This window comes from Agelaius phoeniceus, chromosome 14 (genome assembly GCF_051311805.1).
Source record: "Agelaius phoeniceus isolate bAgePho1 chromosome 14, bAgePho1.hap1, whole genome shotgun sequence".
Taxonomy (NCBI): domain Eukaryota; kingdom Metazoa; phylum Chordata; class Aves; order Passeriformes; family Icteridae; genus Agelaius; species Agelaius phoeniceus.
Window position 1 is genome coordinate 3220897 of NC_135278.1, and position 15852 is coordinate 3236748.

At 45.0% G+C, this 15852-nt stretch overlaps 1 protein-coding gene across 2 annotated transcripts; it reads right to left on the bottom strand.

The window, feature by feature from the left end:
• Positions 1-15133, bottom strand: RLIM (ring finger protein, LIM domain interacting). 2 transcript variants are annotated; one of them, XM_054641422.2, is made up of 4 exons: positions 14941-15133; positions 5634-5822; positions 4725-4808; positions 1-3894 (listed from the first exon to the last, which is right to left on the bottom strand). In XM_054641422.2, exons 2-4 carry the CDS (start codon positions 5800-5802, stop codon positions 2360-2362), a joined length of 1788 nt encoding a protein of 595 aa, XP_054497397.2. In that variant the 5' UTR covers positions 5803-5822; positions 14941-15133; the 3' UTR covers positions 1-2359. The 2 variants fall into 2 exon arrangements, with proteins under 2 accessions (XP_054497397.2, XP_054497398.2); XM_054641423.2 differs by lacking the exon at positions 4725-4808.
• Positions 15134-15852: the final 719 nt, after the last annotated feature.

The window sequence follows — 15852 nt, forward strand, 5'->3', positions numbered from 1 at the left end:
TTTGGGAAACCTCCAAGATTTTATTAGTTGCTCTTGTTACAGAAAGATAAAATGTTAAGACATGCCATAAACTATAACAAAACTGTTGTTTTTGGGGCAGTTCTACCAAGGTGGAAATTCCATGGAAAAGGTGGGGTGACAGGTACCACAGCCATGCTTTGTGTGGCTTTGGGAAGATGGGCTCCCTTCCTGGTGGTCACCAGCTCTGGTCTGAGATAAACATCTCTGACTTCCAACATCTAACATGGTACCCATGTAGAGAGGGTTGTTTTTTTTTTTTTTTTTTCCTTTTAATTCTATGCTCTGTAAGTGTGGAAATTGCAACTGAGAGCGAGTATTCGCTCTGTGAAATTCAGAAGTATTATTTTGCTGTGAAATTTTGGCACAGAGAAACCAGCACCCAGAATCAACAGCCAACTCCAATTTTACAGTGATGTGCATCCAAGGAAAAAGCCAAACCCGTGAGCTGATTGTTCTGCTCCCAAAGAACCCTCGTGCTCCCTCTGCCATGGTGTGTCCCACCAGGAGGAAAGAGCTCAACACAGTCAGGGCTTCCCACTGAAACAGCACAAAATGCACATGGAGAAAAAAGAAAACCCCAGAATTGTGGGATGCTGTGGAATCCTGGACTAGCTGATGAGATGTTAAAATGGTTTAGAGCAGCGATTATAGTTTATGCACCCACCACTATAAAACACCAAAAATGTGTTTTAATTAGGAAAAAAGAGATAGGCCAGCTTTGGTTTTGTTATCTGAGGAACAAGCAACATTTCCCACCCAGCCAGCAAGAGCAGCTCATATCCCTTCAGAACTACTGCCCTGGAGTGGAAATAAATAAAAATCACTTTCCCACTGCACATGTAAGCCAGGAAAAACCCCCAAACCTTAGAGAATAAAACAAAGAAGGGTCAGTGAGGGTGAAGGATGTTTCCCCACACACACACTCGAGAGTTGAGGTACATTCTCCAATTCTCAACTGCAACATGTCACATACATAATTTTAAAAGCAAATTCATTTTCCTTCTGTCCAATAGGAATATAAAGAGCTTGTTGGGTTTTTACTGTTAGTGTCAAGAATCTCCTACACATTTTAGTGCACTCATTTTAAAATGGAACCCAATACTAATGATGTGCTTTCCAGTTATTCCCTGAGGCACCTGCACCACAGGCCACCAACACCAGACCACTCAACACATCCAGAGGTTACCAGTACAGTTGAAGCTTGTGAAGAACTAAAAACCAACTTGTTTGATGAAGTTACAACATTGCCTCAAAAACTGAGAGGAAAAGCTGATAGAAAAATTGGGCACAAACCTCAGTGAACAAGCCAGTACACACAGGTTTGTATTATTCCATATTTGCAACCATACCAAGAAATAACCAGCCATTAGAACAGTTTCTAATTTTTATCATCTTTTTTTTTTTTGGTGGCATTACTGAGCCAAAACACTGCAACTATAACATTTAATTTCTGGTTTTTAAAATGCAATTAAATGTCTAATCCAACTGTTTTTATGTTACAGTAGCTGTTCACATAAATAGTACAGATATGCACTGCTCTTGACAGGTACACAGTCACAAAAGCAGCTCTCTCGTGTTCAGTTTGCTCTCTGTGTAGTGGGGGTTGTATGAAAAGCGTTCTTGATTTCTAAGCATGGTACAATTTTAATTCTTAATGCGTTAGTACAACAGTGCATTGGAAAAGTACTGAGCTTCTACAAAAAAGCTTTACAATTTTAAAACAGATTTTTTTTTCCTTTATTTAAACAAGCATAGGCAATTCTTATATTTCCACAACAAGATAAATATCCCAATTACGCTAACAGCTCATCCTACAGCGTGCCATAGTGATGGGGAAAGGGCTAACATTAGTGTTATTTACACAGACATGTCCAATATTAACCCAGGAGGAAAATTAAAAGTATGTTCAAATGTGCAATTAAATTATTTTTTCAGAGAGTTGGATTTCTTGCAAAAATTCCTCTATGACTCATGAACACTGAGCTGGGATAACTTCTCAAATAACTCCTCAGAAGCACAATCTTGAGGAAAAACTGTTTATTGGGCTGGGAAGGAGAAAGAACTTAATATCTTCACAAAGAAAAAAATATTTTGAAGTGGGGAGATGTCTTTGGACAAGTGAAATTGAACACCCAAACCGACTAGAACTTGAAAAACCTAATTAAAGAAATTTTCCAATTCCCAAATCTTGAATCCAGAGAAAATGCTTTCAATGAGGGAAGATTCACTCCGAGTCATTACTATACATTGAGGTACCACTCAAAAAGTGGCCATAAAGGAAGTGACTTCTTTGCCCATCACTATCACACCGGCTGCCTGGCCATCACTCAGCTCTGCCTTAGACCACGCTCTCCCTGTTCCCAGAGGCCAGGACTGCCCTGCGGCAGATGGGGCAGGTGGAGTTCTCCGACAGCCAGCGGTCGATGCAGTGCACGTGGTACTCGTGCGAGCACGGCAGCTTGCGGAGCTTGTTGCCCTCCGTGTACTCGGTGATGCACACGCTGCAGGTTTTCAGAGCGTCGCTCTCACCAAAATTCCTCATGGCTAGGTTGTCAATTTGTTCTTTGGTGAGTCCTCTGGGTTGGTCATCGTCATCTTCGTTGAGTAAGAAAAACTGTGCAAGGCTAAGGAATGGTAGAGAACCGCTTTCCTCAAAAGTGACCGATCCCCTCATATTGCGGCCTTCCCGCCTGGCACCAGATGTTGAGCTAGCCTCGTGCCCACCCTCGTACACCTCCCCTGAGCTAACATCTGCATTCTCATTGCCCGCGGCGCCCCCGCCTCCGCTCTGCGGCTCAGCAGTCTCCACGTTGTGACTGGGAGTGGACCCACTGGAATCCGCGTCGCTATCGCTGTACATGAAGTAGCTGAGCTCCCCGAAGCCCGTCATGATCTGCCTCAGCATGGTTTGGATGGCGACCGAGGTGGTTTCGCTCAGGCCCGTGTTCAGGATCCTGCGGATGGGGATCCTGATGGTGCTGACGTAAGTTCTCACCCCGGCCCGCTCCGAGCGGGAGAAGGTGCGCCGGAAGCCTCCGCGCTCGCTCTCGTAGGTGACCGTGTTGTTGGGGGTCTGGGAGCGCGAGCGGGTCCTGTTGGCGATGCTGTCCCTCTGCCGGTACTCGCCCGGGCGAACTCTTCTCACCTGCAGGTCCAGCACTATGGTGGGAGGCCTCTGCCCAGAGGCCGTGGACTCGCTGGCGCCGGTGCTTTCTGAAGAACCTGCTGCTTGAGGAGCAGGCCTCGTCTCAGGGGGGGAAAACAGAACTGCATTTTCACTTGGCACCTCAGTCCCCACTGTGTGCTGCCTTAACGTCACGTGCTGTCTGGTTCTAGAGCTGCCCTCAGCCTCGCCCGCTGAGGAGTGGTCAAGTGTTTGAGATGATGTGCTGTGATGAGACCTGCGAGGGGCCTCGCTCACTGCATTAATAGGTGACCTACTTCTATCAGTCCTAGCCCGCGTCCGCCGCTGCTCTGGACTCCTACTCCTGGCTCTCCTCTGCCCTCTAGGAGGGGAAGCCTCCTCAGCTGTCAGCTCCTCTGCACTGCTCCTTTCTGATCCAGGCTGCCTTACAGATGGTGATTCAGACCTTGGAATTTCAGAGTCACTTTGGCTGTTTTCCAAATCCTCCCCATTGGAAGGCTCTACAGATGGCTCATTCTCAGTTTCTGGATTCGTGTTCCCATTATTACGGTTGACATTTATTTCCAAACTGAATCTGAAGTCGCCGCTATTTGGGTTAGTCCGGCTCACTGCTCTCCAGGACTGGTTTCCTCGCTGCCCGCTTCGTGTCGTATTTCCAGTCTGTCGGACTGAATTAAGCCAGTCTATTATAGAATCTCCATTTGAAACATCTTCTGCGGACTCTGCACCTGTGAAAAAGACAGGGAACTACCAAAATTAGAGTACTGAGCTAATTTTGGAGCCATCTTTTCCAAGAACATAATTGCTTAGCTTAACAAGTGACAATTTAGAAGTGCTGAATCCTACTGAGTGCTACTGTGGTTTCACAGGCAGTGTGACAATTCTGTAACTACCAGAGCTCTTCTAAGGGAGCAGGAGTGGACATTGCTCTAATATGCACAGATAGGCTGCAGCCATCACAGAGCAAACAAGTCATCAAAAGAACATGTATTTTCTATCATAAGTAAATGGAAAGTCACATGTCAGGTGCCGTAACACATCGATATTCTGTGTTTTCCTTTCCAAACAATTAAGTGATCTATCGACCGTGAAACAGAGAATTAAGGTTGTCCTGAACCTTCACCTGCAGAGCTTTATAGCAAATCTGTCTCACTGAAGAATGAACCCCAGTGGTCAGCTCCGAGCATCCCCCACCAATCTCTACAGAAAGGTGATGACAACAAAAGCAATGCAGCATCTTTGGAAGGGAAGAATTAAAAAACAGGGATTGCCAAAAAGCATCCCAGAAGGGAGCAGACAGAAAGGCAATCTTAAAAAAAATGAAATAAAAAAAGAAATAAACCTAAGCAAAACTTTTACTTTGATAGAAGGAAGAGATGTTATGAATGAAATCTGTCCCAAACTGACCTCTGCAGCAGATATCAGACATAAGGTTCACTGAGTTTTGAAACAAAGCTCACCTTGCACCTGCCTAGGCTTAACTTGTTCCACTCCTGCACTCAAGTTAAGGTCCGTACGGGGTGCTAAAGTTAAGAGTTTTCACAAATACTGTATATACCTCTATTCTCATCACTGTTTTGCTGTGGCGGACCTTCTTTAACTTGGTGTAGCCTTCTCAGCAACTCTTCTTCAGTAATTTCACCTTAGAAAATAAGCAAAATTTTCCAAAAATATTTCCAAATCATATATGTATGGCAAGCATTATCAAAAGCTTCTAAAGAAGGTACAAGCCACTGCTTGTGTTCTGTCTAATTAATTCCTGCCATAATGGCACTGCCAAGCACGGTGCTCAGGGGAAGTTCAGACACTTTAGCACTGTTGTCCCAAGTAAGTTTTCCTGAAGCTGAAATACCCAACAGTTCCATCCTATTCCAGAGAGATGTGCTCTCTGGTTCTGTAACCTCGACAAATGAGCAGCAATTTTTGTCATCCTACACCCATTAGGGTGTCCAGCATGAAATATTTGAGGTTAACACTTCCACAAGCAGGAACAGAAGGTTTAAATTACTTGAGTCATGGTTTGAATTAGGTTATCAACCTATGAAAAGGAAGTTTACCACACTGATTGAGAGCTGACATCCAAATGTCCATGCAGAATCTCATACCAGACTACTTACCCTGGTTACAAACTCCTAACCTCACCAGCACAAAATCTGCACACAGAGGCTTAAAGGAGATTTTTTTGTCCATCTAAGGGCTCATAACTGGAACTGGGTCAAATCTGGGTGTTCCTGCCAAGTTGTGCAAACACCAGACTTTTGTGTCTGATGAATCTACACCATCCTATGTCTCCACAAGTCAAGGGACCATTTGAATTTGAATGTGCACAAATTAGCAAGAGGCTACTTCCTACCACGGAACACAGTTGCAGCACACAGACGGGTGAAAGGGCTTCAGGGGAACAGAAAATGACACAAATTTCCTACAGGCAGCTCTAGCAGGATGGACATAGGCAAGCATTACCTACCTGGTGTTCCTAGCAAATTGTTATCTCTCATAAGCCTGTAGTCCTCTTCACTCAGGTTGTTCACAAACTGATAGAAAGCTTCTTCTCGGTCCAAGCGATCCAGCTGGCTCTGACGTTGGGCTTCTGATTGATCAATACTTCCTTTATCACTGGAGTCTGAGCTTTCCATCTTGATGAGTAGAAGAGTACCTAAAAAGGAGAGAACAAACCCTTCATGAGAGCAGTGAAATACAGCATGGAATTTATGGATGTGAGTCCAGTACAAAAGTGAAGTACAGGTTAAAGCAGTTTGTTAATGAAACTTTAGTTAGGAGCAGGTTCATCACCACAGGGATCAAAAACAAAGCATGAACCTCCTCAAGAAGTACAAACAAAACTGAGGCCCACATACTCATCAAAGCAGCAAGGTGAACATAGAATATCATCTGCCATAAGCCTTAGAGCCCATCTTTGAATTCACATACTAAGTGACCATGATTATCTGCTTTTTGCATAAAATATTCCTGATATCACAACTGCCTCTCCAAGCAGCCTTACAGAAGTGTAGCACAAGGCATAAGCCATCCTTGATTGTGCTCTCTGAGCACAGGATTAGGTGGTTCTTGCCTTTTCCTGCCTGCTACAGAAACACCCTCTTCACCATACTAGTGAATTTTAACAGAATGAAGTGGTTATCAAGAACTCAAATAAGATGCTGTCGAACCCTGTGCACAAAAAAAAAAAGGACAGGTTCTCATTCCCTCAAAAAACAAAAAAAAGAGTTTGTAAAATCAGCTTTATAGTTTTACATCAAGAGAGGAATTTGCTTTCAAGTTTCAGCTTTTACTGAACTACTGATGTTGATGAGCAAATTTCCAAGACAAACTCCAGCACATACCAGCTACACTACTGCTTTAAAGAACTGTCTTCTAGGCTGCATATTTTAAAATATAACCTCCTCATATTGTTTTTCATTTGGATGAAATACCTGACAATGTCTCTCTTTCAAGGAAAATAATCGATTAATGCTGTGTCTGTAGCTGATAAATATTGTAAAGAACAATGCAAATGCAAGAGACATTCTGGCACTGGCTGTGCCATGCAAATACATCAAATGAAGACAAAATAACCAGTTTCCTTGATCCCTCTGCCTCACTATTCACAGCACCAAGAATTTTCCTGTACAACTGGTAGAATCTAGTTACTCAGAGGTGATTAAGAAGCTAATCCTCTGCATGCTAAAAAGCTCTGCAATAACATTCCCCATCAGAAAACATTCCTTTCATTTAAACCATACTTCAAGTGACATGGAAATACTGGAAGAATAAAGCTTTTCTGCTTCTCACTGGAAAATTTCCAACACTTAGACATCTGTCTAGTGCAAAAAGCATCTTTTTTTGGTTTGTCAGCACAGCTGTCAAGTCAAGACTGCCCACAGTTTACATTAGTGCTTCTCCAGAAGAGCAGCACTGCATGATCTCCATGGGCACTTTATTTCAGCTGCTATGGTGAAAATTAAAGTGCACCAACCACCACCGTGTGCAGCACCAGAAAAATTCCACAGGATAGGACATCCCCTTATTGCAGACTTGAAAATTATGAAACTGCTGTTCTGACCCTCTGTCTTCAGTTCTGATGCAGCAGAACTTGAATTTAAGTTACTGATATTAACTCATTGCCACTCAGGGTTACGGTGCTGTTTGGTTCTGAGGAGTTCTGCCATTTTACCGAAGCCATTACACCCTTTTTTCAGGAATCAGGAAGCAGCAGCAATTCCCAGAGTCACTCCTGAGTCAGATGGGAGCCTATCAGCTTTCTCTGCATTTCTAAATCCCTGGAGCAATCTAAAGACTGCAGACTGGCATGTGACATGAGCGCTGTGTGCTGTGACGTGCTGTTAAACACCGATAAACGACCCCATTCACAGGACAGTTGAGCAATAGTTTCTGCAGGTGTGTTCAGCTCTGACCCGGCTCACTCAGGAAATCCCTGTGCCCTTCACATGCCAGGCACGTATTTCTAGGGAGAACACAGCTTCAGTCAACTTTTTTTACAAGCTTTCTGCAGCAGAATTATTACTTCAAGTACCATTATTTTAAGACACGCTGGAGAAGATACTTTTAAAAGCAGCTCTCACTGGTTCTGGTAATATCCGAATAAAAGTCTCAAGTCGAACGAGAGGCTTGCATTCAAAATAAAACCTTGAAATGCAGCAGTTCTTTGGGAATACACATCAAACTTGGAAACACGTGGAATATCTTCAGAAAGATGGTAATATTAACACCTTTATAAGCATTAGACCAATTCTTCAACAGCTCTTAAAACAGAAAGATGCACTACACATCCAAAACATAACATTTGTTTACTACTTATTTACTACTTTCCTTTTAACTGAAAATGCTTGCAGGCACCTTGGCTATCTAATGCCTACATCATTCAAATATATTTGCCTATTCCATTTCAGAAAATGAAGGTGCACCATTCTTGGTCAGGGAAAAAGGGAGAGTCAAAACAAGTCAAATCCGGAGGGAATTTAAAAATCTCTTCTTCACCAACAGGCTGATGTACAGTGCAGTGGGTGATTCTTTAGGAAATGCTTGGAATAAGTCAGTACTACTAATTTCCAGGTTTGCTCCTCTTTTCTCCTCCTTCATCTCTTATTTTCCCTCTTAAACCATAAAATCAGCTAATGGTCAAGGCTGAATAGAGTTTACTGCTCAGAGGTGGGAGAATGAAGAGTTTAATTTACATGAGGACTTTTCTGCTAATGACAAATTGCTGCATTTTCCTATTGCAAGCTACTAACAGGTTACACCAGTCCCCTGTATCCCCCAGAAATGCTGTGCATCTCTCTGGGGTGTTTACACTGATGGAAATACAGATGGCTCAGACACACAGCAGCAACAACACATTCTCCCTACGTGACTGCAGTGCAGACAGCAAATGGGATGATACACTTCAAACCACAGTTCTGATATTAAAACCAGCAAATGAAAAGCAGGATTTCCACCCCAAGGCTTCTGCTGCTTTCTATCTCCTCGCTGTGCACTCAGCTCATTGTGCACATTGTCCAACATAAGCCTCACCTCCCAGGCTGCTGCAGAGCTCTCCATGGCCACACTGAACCTACTGGAATGTTTAGACTGCTCCTGCCTCAGCACAGCTCCATAGAACCCATCTGCCTGGACAGCAGCATTTCCACGGTGGGAGTTACCATGGCCCTGCACTGAGAGGCAGAAAGAACTTGAAAATCTGCCCCTCAGGATGCTGCTCTCAGCTCACACCCTGCAGACAATTAAGACTGGCTGAAGGAAGCCAGTAATACAGGGAAGCCTGATGAGGGCAAACCAACAGGTGCACTATTAGCTTACAACAAAATAACCAACATTTGGCTATCTAATAAGCAAGTACAGTTCAACTCTGCTTTTCTTTCTTCCAGTGTAAGGCTTTGTTCTTATCCAAGCTAAAAGATTCAGAATTTGCTCCTTCAGTGTCCTTCCTTGTCAGCACTGAGTTGACACAGGGTGGGGAAGGTCACAACTACAAGCAGGAAGTTCAGATTTGCTGGTTACTGCCAACTTCAGCTGAGATACCCAGGTATGAAAATCTCTTTACAGGGAAGTGAGGGGGTGACCACCTAAGGACTGCACAAAGCAAGAGAATCAGAGACAGGATAAACAATTTTCTCCTTGAAAAAAAAAAAAAAATTCTTCAGCAGCTTGAATATCCAGACAAGAGTAACTACAGTGAATTGTTAATTGGTGCTCCTGTCCTGCCACAAATCAGAAAAGTATCTTCCCTGCAGTTACGCTTCAACAGCCTCAGAGGTTTCCAAGCACAAATGACTGCCTGTCTCCCCACTGCAGCTCCAGACTGCAGTAAGCCCACAAAAGCTATTGTTTGTTACATTCTTTTAATTCAAGAGGAAGCAATACTGTGGGCTTTTTGATAGGGACAATTTAAGAGTACTGGATATTCCCTCAAAAATACAAAGTTATTCTTACAGCATAAGAAATATTTTGAGGTTTTTTGTGCCAGGTTGTTTGTAAACTAAATCCAGTCAGGAATGTGCTACTGCCTCAAATCTAGTGGAGAGCAAGCAGGGATAACATGTGTGTGTCACCCATTTACCCTCAGCAGCAACACAGCCTATCTCCATATTGCATAGCACTTCTGGACCACAGGATTCTTCCCAGAAAAAGCATTAATGGACCATAAAGTACAGGAATAAATCTCTAGTTCTCCCTCCTTCAATAATGTCTAATATCTCCTGACATTAGTTACCTGAACAGAACACCAAGACACTACCTTAGCCTGCATTCCTGGTTTTTTTTTTTTTTACATTTAAAAGAAATCACATAAAGCATTAGAGCTCTCATTAAACCAACTAGGCAGAACTTAGAAAAACTGACAAACCTGAAATCGCTAATTGGCAGGGTTAAATGAAAAAGCGACACCTTAAAATTAAAATTTTCATTAGATTCATGGGGCAATCCTCAAATTTTTACAGGACAAGGCCAGGAATTTAATTAAACTGAAGCAACAACTCAGCTGTTCATGAGTCAGGTGTGCAAGAAGTTCCTCTAGAAGTCCCTCATGTCGGTGTTACCGGTATTTCAACCTCACCTGAGAATCTCTCGTGCCCTGTGTGGCAGGAATGTTTCCTGAGTTACCTCACGTCCCAGCAACACAGTTAATACCTCTGGATAAACAAAAAAAAGAGGATGGCAGTGTGGGTGTTCCAGAGATGTCCTCAGCAGAAGGCCAACTTCTCATTTATGATTCATAGCCTCATCTTAATTAGCCACTCCAACCGGTAGAGCACCTTGTGTACTTGCAGTCTACAGAGCTGATCAAGCCCTCGCTCTGAAGGAGTGACTCAGGATGGAGGCCAGAAGCACTGACTTGTTTGCTTTGTGTCCTTAGAGGCTATTTTCCTGCCCAGGCTGCAGTGAACATGCCTCAAAGACACTTCAGCTGGAGAGAAGCAGAGCACAGCTGTGTGTCCAAGCTTTCCACGAACTGTGACTTCAGCAGCTCTGCCGTGCCCAGCCAGCCTCGCTCCAATTCCACGGCTCAAATGACACAGGAACAGCAGCTAGAACAGGCAGTCCTCTTACCCCAGCTCCTTCAAGCACAAACTGAACCCACTTCACACACAGCACTCATCCAACCCACTCCACCTCATTTTCCTAGAAGAATTCAAAGTTGAAAAACAGTTTCCATGCCAGTCAGTATCCAATTTCTCCATACTCAAAACTAGCTGGAAGTAAGGCATAACAGAAACTACATTTTCATCTTAAATATTTCATCACTCAAGTCAGCAAGCTCAAAAGCAGAAGCACAAACTGTCAGTGAATCTCATCATTAAAGGAAAAAGACACCTTAAGACAGTGAAATGAAAGTCATCTATTTGCATTATACATGGAGCTTCATTATGTCAAGTTTGTTTGGCTTTCTCTTTTTGTGCAGGTGCAAAGCTTCCTTTTGTGATCACACCCAAGGCTTTGATACCACAGGTCCAATACACTCACCTCCATCTTAGAAACAGTAAAAAGGAACAAACTTTTCCAATTTTCAAAGTGGCATCATGAATTTTGGGATTTTTTTCCCTGCTATTGTGGCTTTATATTTCCACTGTGATGAACAGCAGATTTAGGTTCTTATTAGCTTTTTAATAAACCTACCATAAGTTTTAAAGTCCAGAACTCCCTATGTCCTCTTTAACTCAAAATTATCATGAAACATGCACCACTCTTGCAAAACTGGAAGAAAGTTTTGTATTCTGTGGAAGTGTTCTGTGAAAAGTGCTGTAAAATTTAAATGCCACTTTAACAAGGAGTGTTAAACATCGATTCAGCTTTTTCACTACCCCAGTGTGTTTCAAAGCAAAGGCCCTCAAACAAGATGTCATTCTGAACATACATTTCAAACAACAGAAAGCAAATGAATACTTTTGCAGAACAGTGGCAGAAAGTTCCACAGAGTAAAAAAAACCCCAACAGACCAGAGAGCAAAAACACTTCAGCTGAACCAACTGCTGAGATAAAGAAGAGAAACACTAACAACTCCTGATAAGTCAGAAAGAAGTGAGGAAATCAGGGCAGAGCTTAGCAATTCCGGAACACTGAAAGCATGTGGAACCAAGATGGAGCTCTGAAAATAAAATGCAGTAACTGCCAAAATGCTGGGCTTTGCCTTTTATCATCTGCACTTACTAAAACAACACTTCTCACATACAAGTGGAAAATAAAATTAAGATAACACTGCCTTTGCCATCAAATTCAGATAGCACAGAAGAGAAAGCTTGGTGTGTATGAGGTGCAGCAAGTTTCCAGCACTGCAGGCTCATGAAATGATGCTGGTTTTGCCCAGAAATGAGCTTCCTGCTGGGTCAGCAGCAGAAGGCCCACTCTGAAGTCAAAAGAAGTAAAGCTGCACACAAGTAACCAGTGTTGACCATGAGAGACAGGACTGATATCCAAGGACAAGCAGAGTTTTGATTCCTGAAGAAACACAAGCTGTGGTTAGCGAAAACAACAAACCAATCAACACTCATTAACTTTCAAATAAAAAAGAAAAAGCCATCTTTAAATTCACTGCTGAATGTTGCTGTCTCCACACAAGTGCTGCTAATGCAGGCACTGCTAACAGTAAAAGAGCAACAAGCAGAGAATCACTGCAACCACAAGCCACAGAGGAATTCCGATGTGTGCGTTCCTGTTCTCGCTGGTATCCGCTGCCCCACAAACACAGAAGTGGGAAATAAAATGAATGCAAATTTATCTGAATTTAAATAGGCATCTGCTCCATGAGAATTCCATTTCTGATGCCACCCCAAGGCAGGGAAGCCCCAGCATTTTACCAGGACTATGTGCACATACACCTTGCACATCAAAACCCAGATGCTCTGAGCACAAGATGATTTTAAATACTGAACTAAGATAAAATATGTGCTGGCTTTTCCTCTGTTCCATAATCATCAGGTGGTTTTACGAGACCATCCAACCCTGCAGACCTCCCTGAGTCAAAAGCTGAGCCTCAACCCTGCACAGCAGCCAAAAGCTCCCACCAAACACCTCGTTAATACAAACCTGAGCAGTCTGAAGGAGACACAGGCTGGTGTTTATGATCTTACCTGCAGCCAGAACCTGTGCAAAGGCAAAACCAGTCCCTGGGATGCTCCTGGCTATCCCCACTCAGCACACAGAGCTCCTGACTAAGTTATGACACTGCTACACTCTTTAGAAGTTTTGCTTTTGAGAATCACAAGACTCTCATAAAAGCATCTTGAAGAAGGAAATGTTCACATTTGGTTTTATCCCTTCACAAGTAATTTTTGCAAGCTCAGCAGCTGATAAGTTTTCACCAAGACTGAGATTAAACCACAAAACCTTGGATAAACACCCACTAATCATGTCTGGATTCAGGTGTTTTAACACATGGAAACTGAAGTTCTCTACAAAAAAGGAATTTAGGACACTCCAGTAATGTGTTAAGCTACATTAGGCCGGACTTAAATATAATCTTTAGACTCAAATATATGGAGTCAGAACATTATGTTATATTATGCTATGACTGTTAAAAAAGAAGTACAACAGCTCCACTGCAACTGGAAGGATTCTGCTAAGATCAAGGGATGTATTTTGATACATTCCCACAGGGAAGAGGAATAAAGGAACAAGCAAGGCAGGTGTATTGATGTAGAGGTGTTTTGAAAACATTTCAATCTAAGGATCATGTTATCCATTCCTCTTAAAAAACTCAGCTACACATACTGGAGAGCAGACACTTGCAACACTCTTGTCCAGGAATTCATCCAGTAATATGGAAAATAAATATGATACAGATGGCAACCACTAGAACTTGAAAAATACTGGTGTGTGGTTATTTCAGTGACAGACATTTAGCCAGTCAGAGTTGCTGATGAAGGGAGCTCTGCAGTTGCTGTGCTTTAGTGGTCTAACATAACAAGAAACCCCTAATTTTAAAATCTGTGGTGTGCTTTCCCTTCCCAAGACATAATTCCAAGCTATCATTATTTTAATTCCAAAATGGTAAACCTGTAGAGGGAACAGAGTCAGTTTAAGTGCTAGGTGGCCACTACAACAAAACTAAATATCTGACCCTTAATTAACTGCCCAAGAAGCAGCCAACTGTTTGTTTTAGAAAGACTTGACAAGTCACTGCAATTAAAACTCAGGAACAAATTAGTGTCAGAAGTTCTTCTGAACATTTGACAAGTATTTCCAACTTGAAATTACCCAATACTGCCAACATGGACAGGAAAATGAAAGTGATGTGTGATGGTACTATTGGGTATTATCAAGCTTGTATTCTGGTTTAGGAGCTTCTCTGTATCAAGGCTCCACCTTCCTGAGAAACAGCAAAGTAATACTATGTTGTTTTAAAAATTCCGGGTTTTTTGCTGTGAAACCTTTTGTCAGACTTCTACTACACACTAAAATCAAGACACATAATACATTTTATAAACAAACCTTAATCATCACTACATTATATACATACACACTATTATACACAACCTGATATTGCTCCACAATTAAAGCAGACCACTCAAGATAAACACCTAGGTGCAGCTGGACTTGACAAGGGTTTTGAAACAGAGAAACAGAAACCTTAAATGCCAACAAACACCATTAAAAGGGGCAGAAAACTTGTACAGGAAGCTAAGGTGACAGAGCAAAGATGACGTGCTGAACTGGGGAGAAACTGAGCACAGGAATAGCAAACACCACAGGTCTGAACAGGTCACAGGCTGATCCAGCGCTCTGCACAGCGGGAGAGGAAGAGTTCTTCTGGCCTGTGTTCCACAACAAGGCTTCTCGCCTCAACTCACGGCCTGGAACACGGCCGTGAGAAGCTGCGGTTCCTGCAGCAGACCCTGAACTGCGGACGGGGCCCAGGACAGGGCTACAGCCACCCCCTCCCCCACCCTCCCAAAAAGAGCCTCTTCCAATTCCTCCGGACAGTGCCGGGCCCGCCTGCCCTCCCCGGGGGCAACGCACACCCAGCTCCGGCCCCCGGTGGAGGATCAGGGTGGCGGCGGCCGGGGGAATGCCCGGGGTGGCGAGCGCGGCCCATCCGGGCACACCCGCGCTCGGACCGCCATCACCGCCCCCCGCGCCCTCACGGCACCGCCGATGGAGCCTCCCGCGCCCCGCCGAGCCGCCCCGCCGGCCCCGAGCGGGGGCTGAGGGGCCCCGCTCCCGCCTCCCGCTCCGGGCGGAGGCCGCCACCGCCTCCCCCGGGCCTGGGCCTCTCCCTTCCCCGGGCCATTTTGAGAGCCCGCCCCCGCCTCGGTGCTCACCGCCCGCCGCCGCCGCCCGCCGCCGCCCCCCCGGCTGTGGGTGCGCCGCTGCCCGCGCCGCTCGGGGCTGGGTGCCGGCTGTCCGCGCTCCGCCCGTGCCGCTCCGCCGCCGCGCCGCCTCCTGCCCGCTCAGGCGGCCATTTTCTGCTCCATTGTTACCAAGGAACGGGGGGCCGGAAGCGGCCGCCGGCAGCCGGAAGTGGAGGCGCGCTCGGCCCCGCGCAGGCGCGGCCCGGGAGGGCAGCCCCGCCCAGCGCGCGCGGCCCCGGCCCTCAGGGGCCGCCGCCATTTTGGTGCGGGCAAAGGCTCAGGGTGGGGCAGGGTGGGGCCCGGATGCTATGGGTGCTCCGGCTGCTCCTCAGCTCACAGCCTCCAGGGAACGTGGAGGGGACAGGGGAGCAGCGGTGCCCGCCCTTGGTGCGGCGCAGCAGGAGGGTCCCTGTGCCCGCGGTCCCACCTTAGTGTGGGGCTGTTTCATGTCGCCTCAGGTGTGCACGTGCTGGGCAGAGGGGACTCCGTGCAAGGTCGATGGTGGCCAGCAGTGCGAAAAAAACCAAATAAATACTGGCAGTACTGGTGTCTGTCGGTACGGATATTCACCCTGCTCTCGCTTCTAACCATGGACATTCCTCCACCTCGAACCATGGACATTCCTCCACCTCTAACCATTGACGTTCCTCCACCTCTAACCAAGGGCATTCCTCCACCTCTAACTATGGACATTCCTCCACCTCGAACCATGAACATTCTTGCACCTCTAACCACGGACATTCTTGCACCTCTAACCATTGGCATTCCTTCCCCTCTATACACGGGCATTCCTTTCCCTCCAAGCCTTGGCATTCCTTCACCTCGAACCATGGGCGTTCCTTCCCCTCTAACTATGGCAGGATTTCCCCTCTCACCTGGTGT